At 39.5% G+C, this 20933-nt stretch overlaps 1 protein-coding gene across 22 annotated transcripts in view; it reads right to left on the minus strand.

Annotated features, from left to right (window-relative positions):
* The window catches only part of PHF20 (PHD finger protein 20), a 77985-nt gene that overhangs the window by 27250 nt on the left and 29802 nt on the right, over positions 1-20933 (minus strand). For 17 of the 22 annotated variants that reach the window (XM_058851022.1, XM_058851019.1, XM_058851039.1 and 14 more), the window contains 5 exons: positions 17078-17465; positions 16593-16700; positions 15786-15962; positions 14799-14978; positions 6778-7056 (listed from right to left, as the gene is read on the minus strand). In XM_058851022.1, the coding sequence (XP_058707005.1) occupies positions 6778-7056; positions 14799-14978; positions 15786-15962; positions 16593-16700; positions 17078-17465 (1132 nt within the window). The remainder of the gene's footprint in view (positions 1-6777; positions 7057-14798; positions 14979-15785; positions 15963-16592; positions 16701-17077; positions 17466-20933) is intronic. The other 5 variants (XM_058851032.1, XM_058851030.1, XM_058851036.1 and 2 more) reach the window with 3 other exon arrangements.

A 20933-nucleotide genomic window follows, 5' to 3' on the forward strand; every position in this document is an offset into this window, starting at 1 on the left:
GGGTGCATATTTCCCTCAAGAAAGTAGAAGGCTTTGTCCATAAAGAATTATTAAAGCAGAATCCTTGATAAAACACCACAATTATGTGTGTGACCCTCCATTTGCAACAAGACCAAGTTTTCTTGCAGGAAAAGAGGTTTTGTGGTAATTTTTTTTGTTTGGTTGGTTTTATTGGTGCTGTCCTTATTCACTTTTTAAAGTCAGGTCTACTTTGACTTCCTGCTCCTCTGAGGACTTCCATGACTAGGGGTCAAGATATTTTGTCATCAATTCAGATGACAAAAACAGAAGAAAATTTTTTCCCATCGTACACAGTAGCTGAGAAACAACATTCAGGTACTACATAATCCCTTTGGGAACACCAGTACCCTTAGAGATCTACCCAAGCTTTAAGAAATGCAACTGGCATACTTCAGTACAGGGTGAAAAGTCCCATAAACAATCTTTTCTGCCGTTTTCCTGACTGTCTACTCCTCCGCAATATTTCCAAAATATTTACACAACACTGTGTCAAGTGAAACTCAAAATTACAATACAAAAATCCATACAAACCTGACGGCCTTCATTTAGGCCTCCTAACTTTCCCTTCTCCCAACAGCCCAATTCAATCTCATGAATTAACATTTAAGAACACCACAGCCACCTTGATCTCACCAGTCTGCAACAGCACATGGCACTTCCTGTGGCACCTGACACAGGTGCACACAGGCTCTTGGCGGAACAAAATTGTATTTTGTGTCCACTGGATTTTTGTAGCTTTGTGAGACTTAATTTCAAGGAGATTTTTGCCAAGAATACATCCTGTCTTTTACAACACACAGATTAATATATTTCTGTAAGATTTCTTAGCTAACCATTACATTGTCCTGGGGGAGGGGCCAAGGTAATCTATCATATACTAGATGCATTTTTTTTTCCCCCAGTAACTGACACATCATATTTTGAAACAACTTTGTTACATTGACAGAAAAGTTTAGAGGGTCTACAAGGTCTCTGAGCACTCTGAAATATATTTTAGAAGTTGTGATTAAATTTCAGAAGATGAGATTAAATACCTGGAAATTTATCCTAAACTTTTGGGGCAGCAAGTATTAAAACTGATGCCATGGAGATGCCAACGTACAAGCTTTCCACACTAAGGTGTCTTTCTTCATTTGGAAGTATAACTCAGGTCAGCTAATAAAATAGTTCCCTAAAGAACAAGGAACAATAATTCATAGTAACCACAACTAAGACCTTATATTTAGGCATGTGGCTTTAGAACTTGCACATTTCTCACATTTGGTTTTTCTGCATTAGTACCACCTGCTTCCATCCTATGGTCTCCCCAAGTGAACCTGAACCCTCCAGAAGGTTTCCTACTCCTCTGCTTCCACCCAGTCACAGGATGACTGGGTTGTGAGGCTGCAGCTACAGCAGGACCATGCTCATAGAGATTCCTATGAGGACTACAAAGGGGATCTCTATGTTTTTTCTTAAAGCTGCTTGTGCAGGCCCCATGAAGATACATATATCTGTGTTCCCCCTTGGGAAAACCATAAAAGGCTCGAAAAAATTCCTGACACCCTGGACAATGACACTTTCATTGTCCTTGAACAGTAATGCTGTGATTAAACATCAGAGCAGATTAATTTCCAGCTCAGATGACACTGAATACTACTAACAGGAACAGGAGGTGTATGTTCACAAGATACTGGAGATGAACAGGATTGCTGATTAACTGCCTCCAGCCTTCTTCCAGGGAGTTCTTTCAGGCCTCTCTCTCCTAAGCCTGGAAGAAATATCCTCTGTCATATGAAGAGCTGACACAGAAGCTGTGAAGGATCTTAGAAACTTGGACATACTAAGACCTGAAATATGAAATTAACTCAACTATGCAGAAAACACACGAACTAAGCTTTAGAGAACGTACTACTAAGCACATCGAGGTTCAGTGACAGACAGAGCAGTAGCTTTCTGTGCCCTGGAACCCTGATGTAGGACCCCAGGCAAGAAGATAACTCAGCATTCAGAGGAAGCAGAGATTGCATTCCCAAGTACATTAATCAGACAAAGTTACCATCCACCGCTGTGAGATCATTCACTGAGAACTTCCAGTGGTATTTTCAAGAACTGAAAGGCCATGTTTCATCTGGACTTACAGCCGCCCCCCAGAAACCAAATGCAGTATTGTCATGATAAGCTGAATACAACTGGTGATTCTGCAAACACAGATGTTCCCCTGCTGCAAGGAAAAAACTCACATTTGTAGATCACCATGCATATCCCACTGTCTAGCAGAAGCATTGGCCAGCCAGAATCAAGAGGAAACAGGAAAACTTCCCAAAGGATTAACCTGACAACCACTACACAACAGGCCAGAGGTGCGCCTGTGAACAGCTGTTAGTGACAACCATGTTTTAAGGTGTCAAAACAAGTCTGCCACCCCCCACCACTCCCTGCCCCCCCCCCCCTCCCCAGTTTAGCTCTCATCCGTAACACATGTAAGGACAAAATATCTATTTTGTTTACATGCATTCAAATAAAGAATTCATGCATAAAGTTGGTCGTACACTAACAGAACATACCGTAATTAACTTTGAGTAGGCAGAATTTTCTAAAACTGAGGTTATTTGACCAAAACTCCTGAGAAGAACTAAACTATGTCCTAGGAGTCAATGGGTATCAACTCATGAGGTCGCTGTCAGTACAATTGTGCTGATAGCAGTACTAAGTAGTTATTAGGAGCATTAAGAACACACGGATCACCTCATATGGTGCTTCCGTGCATGCACACTATCTACTCCCCTACTTGTTCACGAGGTTTGTGTCTCCTGAGAAATCTTCAGCATCCAGCAAGTACAGAACTTTGCCAGGGTATGACGTGGGGGCACATCAGCTGTGCAAGCACTCAAGTCCCAACTTTCAGATTTCAGAAAATATGTTCAGCACAAAGGCATAAACTACATGTTAGCAAAGCTCCAAATGAATAGATTTTAGTAAAAAGATGAAAGCCACCAATCCAGAAAAACTCCAAGTCAAGATGTCAAAATTGTTGTACTTGCAGGTACGAAGAAAGAAATAAAGCTATTCTATATTTCATGCCCTTGGAGTGGTCTAGGTCAGGAAAAAACAATTTCTATGGGTCAGGAAACAAAAATCTTTATTAAGAATAACCTTTTGCAGGCACTTTATATGAAATAACATGGACAGACAGACATATCTGAAAGAGAAAACTGGTACCTTCAGAGACAATTGTTTACAGTGTCTGCAGGGCACAAGTCACAGTAGGGGATGATGTACTTCAACAGTAAACTAAGGGGTTCTGCAGCAAAAAAGAAGGGACCACAAAGAAAAAAGCCTGTCTTAAGGTTAATGCATATGGGCACAACACAATCCAGTTCTACTCCATTTTTCATTACAGCAATCACTAAGTAACTAACTGACATACATTTTCACAGATGCCGTACTACATTTAATTTCCAAGCAATAATTCTGATAGAGCGTGTCTATTTGAACTAGCACAAAATCTAAGCAACTCTTTCAACTAAGACCAACACTGAAATCATCTGCAGCCCAGATTTTCAAAAAGCCTCTTCTAGAGCTTATGCACCCACATACATTTGTGTAGGTCATGATCCTCCTAACAGAGGCCTGCAAGTGTTCTGCAATGCACCTGCTGAGGTGTAATGCAACCTGAGAGCTGAGGGCAGGTATGCCTGTGTCTCCAATAGCCCAAGGGGACACAACACTTACTGCCTTTTTGCATACAAGAACAATTCTGTCCTGAAAACCAAAGTAGCAGCAACTCAAGAAGGTAAGTAACAGGCACATGGGGGAAGAGCTGCTTCATCATAATGATCTCATATTACTTCCTGATAAATTTAAGAAAGGTATTGCCTGAACACACCCAGTAGCAATGAAGTCCTAGTCATTCTGTTTAGGCATATACTGTAAGGCATATGTAAAATACAAGCTGCAGGCAATGGCAGTTCCATCCTCTCTGTTCAGAGCAACTACAAAATTTAGAGACCTATCTATCAAGTTTGCCACTGCAAAGGCAAGATCCTTCTTTGGAAAAAGGAGGAGACAGCTCAAATCAGTCCCACATTAACCTTTCCAGCTCACTCAAGCTCTGATTCCAATGTCAAGTAGCACAATTTGCATACAAGAAATCGTAATCTCAGAGTCTCCACTTCAGTGTGCAAAGCAACTATATTTAAATTGTTCTTTCCCAAATCCCACAACACGGTCACTGAAGACCACTTACATCCATCTGCTTTCCTATGTGTTAAAATTTTAATTTTAGGCACTGCAAAGAAAATGTTTTGCTACTGCTCTGAATATTGCACATTTTTCCTACAACTTTAGAAGCAGTAAGTATTCTCACTTTAAATGCAGCACCAGACAACCCCTACCATTTATTTTATGCGTAGCAGAAAGAGTAAGGAGTCCTGAAGTCTGAAATAGATCTTGTGAGATAAGTGTGACAAAGCTTTTAGAGCAAGAGCATCAAGTTTACGGAATAACAAAAATCATGATTCCTAAAGTTTTATCTTTTAGAAATTGCCACCTTTTCTTAAGCACTAAAATCTACCTAATATAGTGAAGTACCAGAAAAGGACATCTGTACCAAAAAGGTAAAATTATTTAAATATATTCTTTTCAAACAGGAGAATTTTTGCTCACAATAGGATTGTAAAAGTGAAAAGTATACCCACTACGTATCAGACTGAATTATGGATTCAAAAGCTTTCACTCTAAGCAGTACCTCCTGAAAAGCCTTTTGAAAAGGTGGCCTAAGTGTTCAGTAGACAGAAAGTCTTACCAAGAAGACCATCTTTCTACCCATGCCATTAAGACAGAAGAACAGAACTTCAAATAATACAGTAAGAGCTCAGGAACCTCATTAACTCTGCTTTTGACTGTGTAGCACCACCAAACAAAAATCAGGAAAATTAAGAACACACTGAGTTAGAAACTTTGTATCTGACAATTAACAAATATATAATGACATTGCTTTTCCTCATCAAGAGAAAAATGTACTATAGCTCCACAACAGCAGGCTTCAACTGCGAAGGTTACTGGAGAACTTTACAAACCCCTTCCACCTTGATGCAATGTTGAGCAGCTGTGAGCACACCCCAGGTTCTCTGTGCAGAGAGCTGCTATGAATCACACCGTGGAAATGATCCAGGTGAAAAGTATCCATCCACAAATGGGGAATTAGAAGGGTGGGGGTTTAAAATAAGCAAATACAGTTATATCTTAGCTCCACAAGGTATTACCTGACAGTGATGATGGTGCATCTGACTGTATGCACTTGGAGGAAAGGATAAATGGAAGGGTCACTAGTCAGTGCACTGAAGACAATCACAACAAAACAACTTCTCAAATAAAAATAATTACACAGTTTGAAGAGCCAAACAGAAGTCAGTTATTGAAAAGCCCATGACATGTACAAAGCCTGTTTTGATCACTTTGCAGCTGTCAGCAGCCAGTCTTCACACCATGCTTATCTCAGGTATGTTCCTCCAGGCAATACCTGGGTTCAATTAAGCTGCATGCAGAGTACAATACAAACAAATCATTACATCCTCCTACCTAATGTATTTAAAGAGAATTCCTTCCCTACCTAATCCAAGCTTATGCCTTTGCATTATTTAAAGATACAGAAGTATTTGGGGTTTACATGTAGTTACAGTATGTAAAATCACACACATCTTGTTAGGAACAAGCAGTAGCACCTCAAATGAAAAGTCATTTTCTGAACTCTAGGAAATGCAGTCATGAAACAAAGTAAGGCAGGATATATCCTCCTGTAGCGAGCTGGAGCTCTGTGAGCAACTTGCAAGACTTTGGAATTCTTAAAGTATTAATGAACGATCAACTGCAAAGACAAAAGACATCAGGGAATTCAGCAAGGAGAATGATGGATTTTATAAAAAAGGCTCAGTGAAAAAACAGAAGACATAACTAGTTTTACAGACTTGCAGTACGGAGACATCAGTCCACAAGAGCCAAGTCTGGACAGGTTATCAATAACCACTGCAGCTCACACTAGACCTAGACTGCCACTCTGGTATCACAGCAGGCAGAGAGTGCTTCAGAGAGTGAGGGTGAAACAGAAGTCAATGTGATTTTGCAGACTGCAAAGCAGTTAAAACTTATATATTTTTTTTTTCCTGGCTAAGTTTTTATCCCTTTCCACTGATTATCTGTTGTGCAAAGATCTTTTTCCAAGCATAGGTGAAACAACTGAACTTGTTAAATACTAGGATTTCTCATCCCACAGAATAGTAAATACTGCTGAAACTGGTACTGGATTTCCAGCCAGGTATGTGCTTGAAGGCAGTAAAGTACAGATAAGTAAAGCCAAAACCTAAGGACAAGGAAGAAATAGGTGAGAACTGGAGGTATCCAAACTGTTCCCTAATACAGAAAAGGACAGAAATCTCCAATCAATACTATTTGTAAGCCAGGAGAAAAATAAACATCAAGTCAGAAATTCAGGGAACTGTGGGGTTTCATATGCAAGTAAGCTTCTACAGAAAAATAAGAGAAGCTGCATAGTGGGATCTTTACCAGAACATGATCTTGAATTCTGCAAGAAGGAACATCTTCATACCCTTCTACAATACGATGTACACATATATTATGCTTCTCCATATAGAAACATGCTAAGACACAGCCCTAAAAGAGAGTCCTTCAGCCCAAAAGAAAATGGATTTCTGGTATTTTCCGCCTGCCCTGCCTGCTGCTGTTTAAAAAAATGATAGAGATCAGCACCATACTTACACAGTGAACCAGCTGTGGTCCGTCCTCTTTTTGACCTTTCTTGATTAGCTTTTTCAGAAGCCAAAGAAGCTCTGGTTTGAATATTTCTTTTTACAGGGTTCTGCTGTGATTCTGCAGCCTTCTCCACTCCATGAAAGTATTTCATGTGATAATGCAATAACTTGGCTTTGCGGAAGGATTTTGAACAGTCCAAGAACTTGCATCTAAACTTGTGATCTTGGTCAACAGTTGCAGCTTTTTTTGATGCAAGAAAATCTGTTCTCCTACAAGGTTTTGTTACTGTAAGAACAAAACAGATAAATTGCCCCATGCATATGCTATATTTACCAAATGGTTTCCTAAACTTAAACAGCAAAAAGAAGTTAAGTAAACATGCATTCACACATATTAGCTATGAAATGCTAAAAATAAAATGTTAATGCCTTATCTGCCTTAAAGATCAGTAACTTTAAAGGGAAAACTACCCTACACTGCTCATAGAAACTGGTTGTCATGATGCCACTGTTTTAATGAATAAGTTACAATATTTTGCTTCCCTGAGTCCTTGCCCAACAGCTGATATCACTGTATAGCGCTCCTAAAGATAAAAGACTGAATCACACGGAGATTACATGCCTAAATCCAAACACTAAAGATTATTTGTTCACAACTATTCATACCTTTGGTGAAAGCAAGAAAACAGTTCTGCTTCTCTGCTTACAGTTATTTTGCTACCTGCTTTCTGGGTGCACAGTCCCACCACCAAAGCCTGGTTACTTCCAAAGACAACAGAAGCAGTATGTCAGAACATTTTTTAAGTAAAATTGAAATTTATTTCAATTTTTAAGCAGCAATGAAAAACAAAATTGCCTGCATCTGTTATAGAATGTTCCCTATGAACTATACTTAGTTTCTCAAAAAAGCAAGGTAAGTCTAAAGCTTCAAATGCAAGAACATTTTACGGCACCTATTCTACAGAGCACTACTGTGCAACCTAGGGTTCTATCTATCATAAATTTCAGAAACTTTTAGTTCATGATTTTGAACTAAAGAAACATACCAAAGGAACATTTTGAACTAAATCAGATTACTGTCACCAGTATCTGTATTCAATACAACACATGAGAGGTAAAAATGAGGAAACAGATCTAAATAGATCTAGGCAATTATCCATCACTAATACACAGCATCAAAAAATCCCTCTCCAGCTAGGAGACAATGGAAAAGAGGTATAATTTCAAAAAACCAGCTTCCAAATACTATTTCTCAATTTGCTTTGCCAGTACTGAAGTGTTATTTCTATATTTACAATAGTTTTCAACTTTCAGGATTAAGAAAGGAATGTTTAACTGCAAGACCCAAACCTAGCAACAGTGACTAAAACTGAAGGGATGCAGGACATGAACGAAAATTAAGACATTGTACTAGAAATAGCTGTAAACAAGGGTCAAAAGTACCCAGAAACACTATGAGCAAGAGTAAGATTTTCTGGAAGTGCAGTAAGGCTTTGAACAGGAGTGTTAATGGCAGTGTCAACACAATCCTGAAGTAAAAACACAGTACAGCTTGTTTCCAAGTTTTTACCATGCAGTAACAAAAATGGTGTTACTGAGCAGCAGACTTAAAAGGTTGTCACAGTGCAGAGAAGCATCCTAGACAGCTATATCTGAGGGACACCCAGTCTTTAAGTACCCTGTACAAACAAATCTTTAACATGGAGAAAACACAAGTAATTGTACCCTGACGCATAGGGAAAGATTAAATCATATGCAACATGAATCTGATTAAAAGGCAGAATGTGCAGTGAAATTGGAGAAGGAAACAGTACAAAGAAAGACACTAATTTTGGGTGTTTCACAATGGTAATGACCAGGAGGAAGACACTGTCATAGCCACATTAAGAACATGCTGACAGGAACATCAGTAAGACTGCAGCAAAGCCAGACTCACACTTGAGGAATGATGAAGTCTGCCAATTCCAAAATCAAAATATACTGCAGACCATCAAAAGCTGCAGTCAGGAAGAATGAAAAAAATGAAAGCTCAGTGCAATGGCCTGCAGGTTTAGTGAAAGCAAACACAGAAAGGTTCTCTTGACTGTAAAGGAAAAAACAGCATTTGGGACTACAGATGCTCAGAACTTGTTACCATTTAATACCCAACATAAAGCTGGAAAATAACTGCAGCAGAAGGGAGTAGCGGGGTCCAAAGACTTAACAAAAAACCATTACTAAGATAACAAGGAAAAGTATTACATCATCACGCAAGTGTCAGGATGAGGCCCTGCATCCAAGCTCAGAGCACTTCCTCTCCTCTAAGCTGGATATATTCTGGAGAAGATATAGGGAACGGCTTCTAACTGATCAGCTACAAGTTAGAAAAGGAAAGGATTGCATTAACTGAAGTTAGAAATAGGGATAACAAAGACATGGGGCAAAGGGAAAGGAAGCAGACAAAAAACTTACTGCAATGCACAAAAGGAAAGTATTCAGAGTAATATAAATACAGACAGTCCCACAAAATTTGAAACAAAGCTTCAATCATTCCCATCACTACATTTTCCTTCTTTACAAGTAGCACAATAGAACTCCCTGTCACCCAGGCACAGTAGGAAACTGACAACCAACTCTGCCACTGGGAGCCTCTGCAGAGCCCATGTCCCCTGCACTCTGAAAATGACCTCCTACACCAACACCTAAAGGGGCAGATACCACCCTTACACACACAAGTTTTGCTCACAACATACACCACTAAAATTGGTTTCTAGAGGAACAGGTTTGAGGTATTGTCTTCAGATTTTCAGGCACTTGCCTTTACAGAGGAGCTTGGTGGGTATTTTCTGTGAGTACAGAGGAAAGTGAATGATAAATTGACACCTGCTATTTCTCCCATGATTATAATCAAAATTCAAACTCCTAATCTGCTTTTCAGTCAGCCATACAACATTAAACACAGACACTCATGGTCAAACATCAGTGTGTCCTCTAAGTTTCACTACAGAGAAAAACACTCCCTCAGCGTTCCAGTCAGAAACCCTTCCCACTTCTCATTGGGCTGAATTATCCAAGGGTCAAGCTATGACCACAATAAGTTCACTGTAAAATGCAAAGCTTCCAAGTCCACCAGTGGTGTTTTTACCCCATCACCAATTCTCCCTTTGACATGACTCCTGCTGGGACAGGAATATTTGGCAGCAGCATGGTACCCTGACTGAAGGTCTGCCATCCTGTGGCATCTGCTGCAACATCCTGATAAACAATCCAAGAAGCCAGCAGCGCACAGAACTCTTCTCATTTTCCCCCACTTAAAACTGGCGTTACTGCAGTTTTGAGCCATTAGATCTCCACATACAATTGCTTCCTAAAATGAGGAGACCATCACTCTCTATTTCCTGGTCTCCAAAGAAATATTAAGTGAAGATCAAATTATTTCTTCATTCATGTATTGAAACTCTGGGCCAGTGTCCTCACTAATTACTTATTTCAGTCAACTTATCTCTCCTGAAATCTTGTGTTGTTTTTCCTGAGCTCAACAAGTGTTTCATGATTTCAACTCTCAAATTACCTTTCTTCCTTTATTTTACAAAACCCTCTCTCTTTCAGTATCTCAGTTGTGAAACAAAAACCATTTTGCTTAATTGCTCTTCTCAAGCTAATTTAGGCAAGGACAGCAAGAACTTCCAGTGCATCCAGAATCCACAGAAGGAGATGCCTGGTATAAGAAATATGTAAGAGCATCAGTAATCACTGATCATTACGTGTTTATAAACTTGTGGGGTTTTGAGCTGTAACATTACTTGGCATTGCAAAAGTTACTCAAGATAGTATTTCCTGTGGCCCTCCACTCACCAGTTTCCCCCTGTGCTGGAAATAAATTGGTACCAATAAAAGCAGCCTGTACTGGGCAGTAAAGCATGTAAGCCTTGCAGTGCACCACTCACACCTCAAGGTACCTTTGGAGGGGCCAGGTAGGGGGGATATAAAGGCTTTACCTGCACTTTGACCTGTAACTGAAACACTGTGACCACATTGTGGTGCCTCACCTTAGGGAGCCTTTAGTGAGCAAGGCAGGATGGACTTATTTACCTACCATATCTTGTTAGGCTCAAAAATACAACTTTCACACTACCTTGAAGGGATTAAAGCCTATTGAGGTGAGCTGCAGGAGAAATAGCAGCTCTCTCAAACTGATGAAAAGGTCTTACGCTTCTCCTTAACTGAAACCCAAAGCTACGTGAACAAAACTAGAAACGCAGGTTTAACTTATAAGGCAAAGAGAATCTCTGATGCAAATAAATAAGTTATTTCAAGAGTGCTAGCAAATACAACTACAAACATGATAGCAGATCTGTGCAAAGCAAAGGCAGCTCACCTTTAAAGTAAAAGAATTTTTAAGAGTAAACTCACATGAACAGCTACGGAATGCTTCTGTTTTCAGATATATGCAGAGCTTTAACTGTCTGCAAAAAATTGCCAACAGACTGTCACATATTTTTTGGAAAGACAACTTGATTTCTGTATTAGGAATAGTGTGGCCAGCAGGAGCAGGGAGGTCATTCTTCCCATGTGCTCAGCACTGGTGAGGCCACACCTTGAGTTCTGTGTCCCGTCCTGGGCCCTCAGTTTGGGAAGGACGTTGAGACACTTGAGCAAGTCCAGACGAGGGCAATGAGGCTGGTGAGCGGCTTAGAACACAAGCCCTATGAAGAATGGCTGAGGGAGCTGGGGTTGTTTAGCCTGGAGAAAAGGAGACTCAGAGGTGATCTTATCACTCTCTATAACTCCCCGAAAGGTGCTTGTAGTCAGGTCAGGGTTGGTCTCTTTCACCAGGCAGCACTGACAGAACAAGAGGACACAGCCTTAAGCTGTGCCAAGGGAAATTTAGGTTGGACATTAGGAAAAAGTTCTTCAGGGAAAGAGTGATAAAATACTGGAATGGTCTGCCTGGGGAGGTTGCAGAGTCACTGTTGCTGTTGGACATGAAGTACAAGTGTGGATTCTATACAGCAGCACACACCAGAACAACACGTTCAGGAAAAGCTTTATTATGCAAACTTTTCAGCTTTTTATAGGGTATTACGCTACAGGTTTAACATGATTGGTAAAGGGAACACCACCTCTCTGTCCCATTGGTGGGACAAGAGAAAACACACTAACCACAGCTGTTCAGAACTGTTTTGAGAAAATGAGATTATTTACAATAATAGTCCTTGAGTGAGAGATGCTCTCAAGAGACTTTCCCTTGGGAAGAGATCAGCCACTGACAGGCTGTTACTCTCTCAGACTCAGAAAAATCAGGTCCACAAGTCACCATCCCTGGATGTGTTTAAAAAAAGACTGGATATGGCACTCGGTGCCACGGTTTAGTTGAGGTATTAGGGCATGGGTTAGACTCTGTCATCTTGAAGGTCTCTTCCAACCTAGTGATTCTGTGATTCAGCTAAATTCTGATTACCACTTCTGGTGCCTTGTCCTTAGAGGTGTCAAAAGCCAGCAGAACACGATATCAGTCTTTCAGTACATTCAGAATTTTGTTGAAACTTTTTAAAAAGGAACTTCAGTTTTGACAAGCAATACTATATTGCCCTTTCATTACATGTTACATTTTAAAACATCTCAGTCATAGGAAGACTCCAGACTGTGTTTGCTGTTATAAATGTCTGCAACCACTGTGAATCTTGAATCATCTACCAACCAGTGACTAGGTAAACACCCTCTAAAAGGAGTGCTCATGTCCTTAAAAATTGCTGATATTCATTAAAAAACATGTTCTTCCTATACATCATGCAAGGTAAAATTGGTACTACCAGAAAGCATTACTCAACAATGCCAAAATGACACTAACATATCACATTGTGGAAAAGATAGGTTTTAGAGTATTTTCATACATGAAGAGAATTAATTCCCACTAAATGACTAGAATTAAAGTCTACAGACAAATAATAATGGTAATACTGAGTTACAATATAGCCTTTGTTCTACACATGAAAAGTTACCAACAACTAATTTCCATGCTGTACTTTTGTGGGAATCTCACATGCAACAGACACCCTCTTCTCCCACACACACCACCTACTTTCCAACAATCTACTTTGCCCCTTCCCAAGCCCCCAGTCTCTTTAAAACACATGGCAGACTGAGAACATAATGAATATAAACTGTCTGACACATTCGACCTGAAGTATATCTTTCCCCTTGAAAATCAACCATAAATGAGTTCATTCAACTCCCAGTCTCCAACACCAGCTATTTTCAGGACAGCATGCCTGGGCTCTGCAACTTATCTACCCCTCCCTCCACAAGAGCAGAAGCCACTGGCGATTTTCAGATCCTACCTTGAGGTGCTTGTCACTGTCATGCTGCTACAAACACGCACCACTACCAAGTAGAAGACCAAGCCCTGCTGTTCCCCCATCAGGCAGCTCATCAGCACTGGGGTGTACTGGTACAATCCCACAACCAAAACAGAGCATGAAGAGCTAAACACAGATCCACTTTTAACTACAAAGACTTTATCTGTGATAGAATTTTTTAATTTTAAAACCTTCATCTAGAACTGCTTGTTAGTAACATTTTTAATGCTGGTTAAGTATGGAAATGTATATTTTTGTAGTTAGATTTCATGTGACACTATTTAGTCAAAGACCCTGCACAGCTTTTATCCCCAATCCTTAAGAGTGCTCTAAAATAAAAACACCTGCTTGTCACATCTGGATGTCCATTGAGGTGCATGTCTGATTTTTAGTGTTAACTGAAACAACTTTCAATTAAATACAATAAAATCCTTGCTCAGAAGTGTGGATTTTTATGTACCACCAGTGTTGTACTTCAGGTCAGAATTCAATGTGAGTGAATTATCTTTAATCTAGCTTGTTCAAGACCTGACAGAAGAGCCTGGAACAAGAGTGCACACTCTATCAGCCTCTGGGTAGGTGTTAGCCAAGCCCTGTTCCCACAGCTTTGCTGCTTGTACCTAATGAAGCAAGCTCAGGCCACATCCCACACATTCCATTAGTGTGAATGACTACACACACAAGTGTTACACATTCAGTTGGAATTCTCCCGAGTTTAAACCCAAATTACAAATGCTCAGCAATAGCTGAAGGAGATCAACATCAAAAAAGCTCAAATTTTTAAACAGTAGAAGACCATATACACTCAACCTGAGTGAAGGAAAGAGGTCACAGGAGAAATGGGTATCCCTGCCCTGAGGATACCCATTAGTGGAAAGAGAGGACATGTACTTGAACAGTTACACCAGAGTGAGTGAAAGAAGATACAAGAGGGAAAACAAGAGGGAAATTTAAAATAACCAACAAACAACACACACAGATTACTCCAACAGTGCTGAGCAACTGTTAATCTCTCCAAATGCTCTGTTACACTTAAAATTAAACTTGTTTGATAAAGCATAAACTAGGAAATAGGTACATCAAGTTTCCCCAGTTAGCTGTAGATTCAAAGATTAAAGTTATGAGAAATAATCACAGGACAGCACCGTGTTTTGACAGTCTACTATCTGCATAGGAAATTTTAATTTGAAAAGGCAAGGTAAGAACTCCCTAGCTAAGAGAAAATAGAGTATATATATTAAGACAGACACGGAAATGTTCGAACTATTTCATAAATTTGCATTAAAGCCTCCAAGTCTAAACATAAGGATATAAAAATGCACAGTCAGGATTCTCAAACAGCAGTAACAGCAATATTACCACATACTTTCAGCACATTAAGGAGAAAAGAACCTAACCTTTTACGGTGTTAAGTTCAATTTAATCCAGAATTCCAAACACTGAAAACAAGCATTTGTTAACTTCATCACTCATGCTGAAAATAGTACACCCAGTCATTTAAAAATTACAATTTCCACTTTTAAGATTCCTGTCCAACTTGAAAGGATAAGATTAAAACTGAGTCCACAAGGAATAAAAATTTTTTACCAAGGTTAACACTGCAAGAATGCACAGTTTTAACACTTATACAAGTACAAAACATCTGGTATCAGTTGCCTTAAGAAATGCATCAATATTAAATATGAAAAACCTGAACCTGTAGCAGCAGAAGGTTCTTGAGTTCTGACAGGAACAGAGGAAGACTCTGTGCCTTCAGCTTTCTCTTCTTGCAAACTGGTGTCTGTACTGAGTGCTGTGCTATGCCATGTGTTTCCAGGTGATCCTTGTTCACCGAAACTTTGGTCAGGTTCAACAGGAATTTCTAACTGGACTAGAATGAGAAAAAAATTTCCACTGAGTAAAGTGTATTCAAAAGGATACTGCAGAACACTGTGGGGAGAGGGGGAATCTTCATCACTTTATAATGGAGAAAAAAACCCATCCATGTTCTTGACTGGTTACTCTTGGTCACACAAAATTTTTGCAACACAATTAACTGTTAACACCCCTATAAATTTACAGCTACTTAGAAACACACAAGCTAACTGTTTATAGCCCAGAATAGGACAGATCTCAAACCAGGGCAAGAGCTCCCTCAAAAGGGAAAGGGCAGTGAAGAACAGAGCAGAAAAGGGAGTGTTATCTCCACCCTGTTTAAGCATAAAAGCATCCCATTTGATGCTTTTAGTGTTCAACAGCAGGATTAATCCATAAGAACTCTGAGTTCAGTACTTGGGCTATTACTGCTACAATCTGAAAGCGTTAAAACTTTGAAATTACCTCATTTTCACAATCAGAACCTGCATTCCCTAAGAAAGAAAACCAACCAACCAAAAAAACCCAAACTAAACTATTTCCTTGGATATTTTTACAGCCTATGGAGCTCTCCTTTGCTGGAAAGCTCCCACAACCCAAGGGAAATGCTAAGGCTACTGATAGAAAGGGAATCAAAACCCAAAAGCAATCAGGGCAGCAACATGATAGAAACTTTCCATGAGCTTTCCCTGCACTGCTGATGCAATCAGGTTTTAATGTCACATATGGAGCCTGCAGGTTAAGCAACTAAAAATACAGAGCTTGCAACAACTACATGACCACCTCATCACAAAAATCCAGAGTACACTGCAAAGGCACTTACCCTTCTCAGATTCATTTTGGTTAGATACTGCATCTTTCCAAGTCTGAATTTCCGTGGAAGTTGTGACAAGATCTGTATTTAAAATCTCACGGCTAATACTGGATGACAGTCTTGAAGATCGCCTCCTGATCTGGTCTCTCTCAGCATTGTCTGAAGAGTTCTTAAATTTTTCCTGAGCTGGAACAGTTGCAACATGCAGTTACAGGAGTACAAACAGATCACAAGCAAACTTTCAGATTCTTCCCTCCCTGTGACTTCCTTGAAAGTTTTTTTTTTTTTAAGGATTAAGGCTAACAGCAAAAGCTAAAAAGCGTGGATAATTAGGCCTCTGTAAAAGGTACAATGATAAGTTACAAATAAGCATAAAAATACAGCAAAAGCTCTCAACTTTCTTCTTCTAGTAACAGATTTGAAGTATGAATACAGATCAGTATCCTACTAGTTTCTTACTGAGAAAAAAAATTTCACTGAGTAAAATGCACACAGAAGTATACTGCAGAGCACATTACAGTGGAGCTGGTCTAAACAAGCTGTTCCACAGATCTAAGTAATATCAGGAGTTAGATGAGACAATTCAGGCACACAAACAGCTGTAACTGAGCTGGATAACCTACACACACTGAAGTTTAAGACTGTGGTATTAAGGAAAGAGCTTTCCTTAGATCTTCACCTCCTTGGTCATGACACTACTACAGAGAATATAATTTTCTTTCCTCATCAACACACTCAAGTTCTTCAGCCTCCACACACAGCACACGAAGATGAAGTAGAAGCTATTGGACTGCAGTGGCATGAGTATTTACTCACCCAAGTTCCTTTCAATCCTGGGACGCTTCAATGGAACATCACCTCCTTTAGGTATTTTCCGACGTCTTAACTCCAAAGTTATGGGCTGCAGTGTCTGAGAACTTGGCTCTACAGATTTAGGTAAGAGAAGAAAAATCAATTGAATACAAAGCTGTGAAACACTTTAACACAAGCCTCACAATCTAAAATACTAGATTTGCATAAATACAGCTTCATCTGGCTTTCTAAAACCCACACAGTAGAATTTAACCCTACTACAGGTATGCTTATATTACATGATGGATACTTGCTAAAGCTAATCTCTGACCAAACCACCAAGGGCCCAAGCTTCAGTATGTTCTTGGCTGTCCTGAACAAAGATGAACTAAAAAATTTTTAAGAGATTCTAGAGATTAGGCTGTGAAAGAACAAGGTATCTCTTATTCCGTTAGATAAGTTTTAAAGCGTTATGGCACATGCCTAAACATTTAAGCTTGGCTACATACCCGTGGAAGGTGTTATTGGTGGTCTGCCACGCTTTCGCTTAGTTTCTTTCACATTTTCCTGTGGACTCTTTACCTTGTCATTCTCAGGCTTTTTCTCAATTTGTGTATCTACTGAATATTCCATATCATTCTCTGATATATTCTCTTTATCTTCTTTTCCATTCTTAGATATATTCTTTTCTGAGATCTTGCCTTTTTCCGAGATGACTATAAATTTTCCCTCTTTATCGGGTTGTTTAACTCGTTTCTCAGTCTTTAATGTCTTTTCATCTTCTTCTTTCTTTGCACTACCTGTTGCTTTCCTCTGCTCTTTAAATTTCTCCTGGTTTTCAGGAGATGATGGAATTTCATTACCTCTTTCCTTAGGCTTAGCATCACCCACAATATTCTAGAATAAGAAGAATGACAGGCAAATCAACTCATTGTAGTCTAAAAGCCACCCTTCCCACTTTGTATTTAGCAGACCTGCATCTTTGTCCAATTTTTCAAGTGATAAAGGTACATGCGCTATTGCAACCCACAGATTAAATCTCAGAGGCACCCGAACTCCTGAAAGACCTGTGCAGTGTAAACAGGACATATTGTGTCTCTACTAGCTTGTGCAGTACTACATAAAACCTGCTTGGGACACTGCAGAAGGAGTGGGAGTCAGGAGCACAGAAAACAGGAAACAGCTCAATCACTCGGATGTGCAAACTTTCTTCCTTTACAGAAGAGTCTCATTCAAAACAGACATGCAGTTTGCTTGCACTGATCACTGCTGCTGATATTGCTAGGCAGAGTAATGTAAAGCAACTGCAATCAGCAGTCATTAGGAACTATGTGATGTTAGAATTTAAGCATTTAAATTTAAAAATGAAACTTAAATTTTTTTCTGCACTTTGTGCTCAGCATGAGAGGACATGAAAACCCTTAACAGTCCCCAGCCAGCACGCTACTGAGGCAACTTTCAACTGCCAGCCTATTTCCCCATAGCTTTTATTAACACCAGGCCAGGAAGAACACCCTGTATCAACAGCTCCCTGCTATTCCATGTCCATCCCCTTTTGTGATCAGGCTTTATATTACACCACTGGAAAGGGGCAAGGAGGATGACATATGCCGATTATGTTTTTTTCCCCTTCCAGTGATCTTTCTACTGGCTGCCCCAGATAAACAGAAATGTTCTAGCTTTGCACGTGGATTAATATTTGGTCATGTGTCAACACTGCCTTTAGTTCAACTAATTTCTCTCTTCTTGTTGCCTAATTGAAGCATGAACCATGCTTCTTCCCAGACACAGTTCTACAGGGCACAAGAATCTTCAACTCTGACCCAGGATCAGAGGACAGGAAAGACTAAATACCTCAACGCCCTCTTGGGGAAAGGAAGTGGAACAGGTGATTTAAGCTATATGAAATTCTGAGAATCCACTTAAGACTCACTGTTTCCTTGTACTGCACTACATCTTGCCTCTTCTCACCCCAATATTCCTGTCTGTATGTGGCTTACGTGAACAGATACCTTTTAAGGCATTTTCAGACCATACCTTTAAGAAATAATACTACTGCACTAAAATGGTGAACATGCAATCTGCTCCACCCTCTATGATATTATTTCAACCATACTAGGTACAGATGTGACTAAAAAACGTCACTGTTAAGAAGTGTGAAATCAAACTCCTGTATATTTCATGAAAACAGACAGCTCAATTTACTTTGAGTTTACTTACTATGAGGTAAATAGGAAGGAAATCTTCCACATGTCTGAGCACCCCTTTTACCAGATATAACTTTTTACAATTCCTGTTCTTTTTTCTCTTGATTCTGCTGTGCTTCTTCTGCACTTCTCTTCACTCCTGGATTTCTCAGCTTCTCTGAGCTGAGCTCCCTGGGGATATTCCCTCATGGGGAGTCCCGCTTATTTCAGTTCTCTGGGTCGGGACAAAAACTCCAAAGCCTGTTAGGATTTTGTTTCTCGTGTTTATTAGGATGTTATCACAAAACTTGGCAGGTCCCTCCAGACTTTCTGCACAAGTTCTATTTACCGCAACCTGGCTCATTTCGGCCCTGACGGTAAAAAATGGCCTTGCGGCTCACTTTGAGCTTTGAAAGCACAAAATGGCCCTGAACCACACAGTTATTTTATCTTTATACTCATTCTTATCCAATTAACAATAGATACGTATATTATTTTTCTTAATGACCCAATGACCCATCATCTGTGTGCTGCACTGCGGCATTTTCTATCCAATCACTTACTATTACCCAAAAACCTCTAGAAGAAGAACATGAAAAAGAAAGAAGGAAAAGAAACAACATTCTAAATCCTCCATCTTGCAGTCTGCTTTCTAAACTAACTTTTTCACCCAGTGACTGAAGACAACTCTCTAATCTACACACTCACGCTTTCAGCTTTTCTAACATTAACAGTTGTTTTCATGTATCACCATGAAAAACATGCTCATAAATTGCATGTTATATGAAATTCAGTGTTCTTTTAGATCTCAGAGCTAGGTACCAGAAACAAGGGCATACACTCTGTGTTTCAGACTCCAACAACTAAACATCCTATAAGTTTGTATTCTGTAAATTCCTTACAGGAGACACTTCAGCGGCAACTCAAACATTAGGGGAAAACTCAAACAAACAAAACCAAAAACAACCCAAACCCAAGCCAAAAAAACAAACAAAAATCTACCACCTCAAAAAAACCCCTCAGGTAACTATGTTTCAAGACCTGTGATGCTCACAAAACCATCTGATGTAAAGTATGTGCTACTGGAACACTCATAAGCCATCGTTAAAACATTCTCAAGAAACTGAATCAGGAATATAGTATGTCTGAATTACCTCTTGGTGTTACTGAACTCTTAAAAGCTGTGTGTCATTGCAAAGGCAGATTCACACTGTTACAGGCCACCAGCATTTTACCATCATTCTTCAACATAAACAGTTACACCCTCTACACAGGGACAGAGTAATACTGTAATTAAAGAAATTATGACTGCTTATGTTGCTCCCTTTGTGTGGCTTGGAGCAATTTTTTTTTCCTTAACAAGTACTAAGATATGAGCCATGTGTGCCTTCATGACTCCACTCTCTCCTCCTGAAGAACAGGATCAAGACACTTCCAACATGCTGCTACACTACTGCTGTACCTTTTTTTTCCTGAATCTTGAGCACTCCAGTGTCTCAAGTATTTTTTTGAAACAACTTTACTTCTGGTTGTATAAATAGAGCTCACTAGGAAATTCTCACTTTATGCTTTTTTATGCTAGAGACCAGAATAAATGTTCTAGCATAACTAGAGACTCTCTTGGGCTAAGAGAAATCTTCTTGGACAAAGGATAAAAGGAGAAAACAATAAGAACCAAACCAAACACCCTTTTCATCTCCTTTCAAAACCTTTCCAAAGCTATGCAGAATCATGAAACTTGCTAAAGGAGAGACAAAATAGTTTTGTTTTCTTATGCAGAATATTTCTTCAGATTGTTTGACTCCATTTATGTAATGCTAAATATCATAAAAACATTTTTAATGGAAATGAAGATTCTGCAATAGTTCACTTGTGAGTATTAGTCAATTTTCCACCACATACAATGATAACCATTTAAAAGATATTAAGGGCACTTAATGGCAGATGTGAAATAGCCTCCCAGCCTGGCAGATACAGAAATCTGGAGGACTGGCATACCTCTTCGCAACTGTGAAAAATCTAAATGGTACCACTGACACTCATTAGTGGAATCTGTGTTTAAGACTTGTGCTGGGGGGACAGGTTCAATTTCTTTGCTCAAACTTAAAGTTTCAGAAAACTAAAGGCAGAGAGCATGACAAAAAAATCCACAGGCAGTTACCACACAGGAATGCATGAC

This window comes from Poecile atricapillus, chromosome 15 (genome assembly GCF_030490865.1).
Source record: "Poecile atricapillus isolate bPoeAtr1 chromosome 15, bPoeAtr1.hap1, whole genome shotgun sequence".
Classification (NCBI taxonomy): Eukaryota; Metazoa; Chordata; class Aves; order Passeriformes; family Paridae; genus Poecile; species Poecile atricapillus.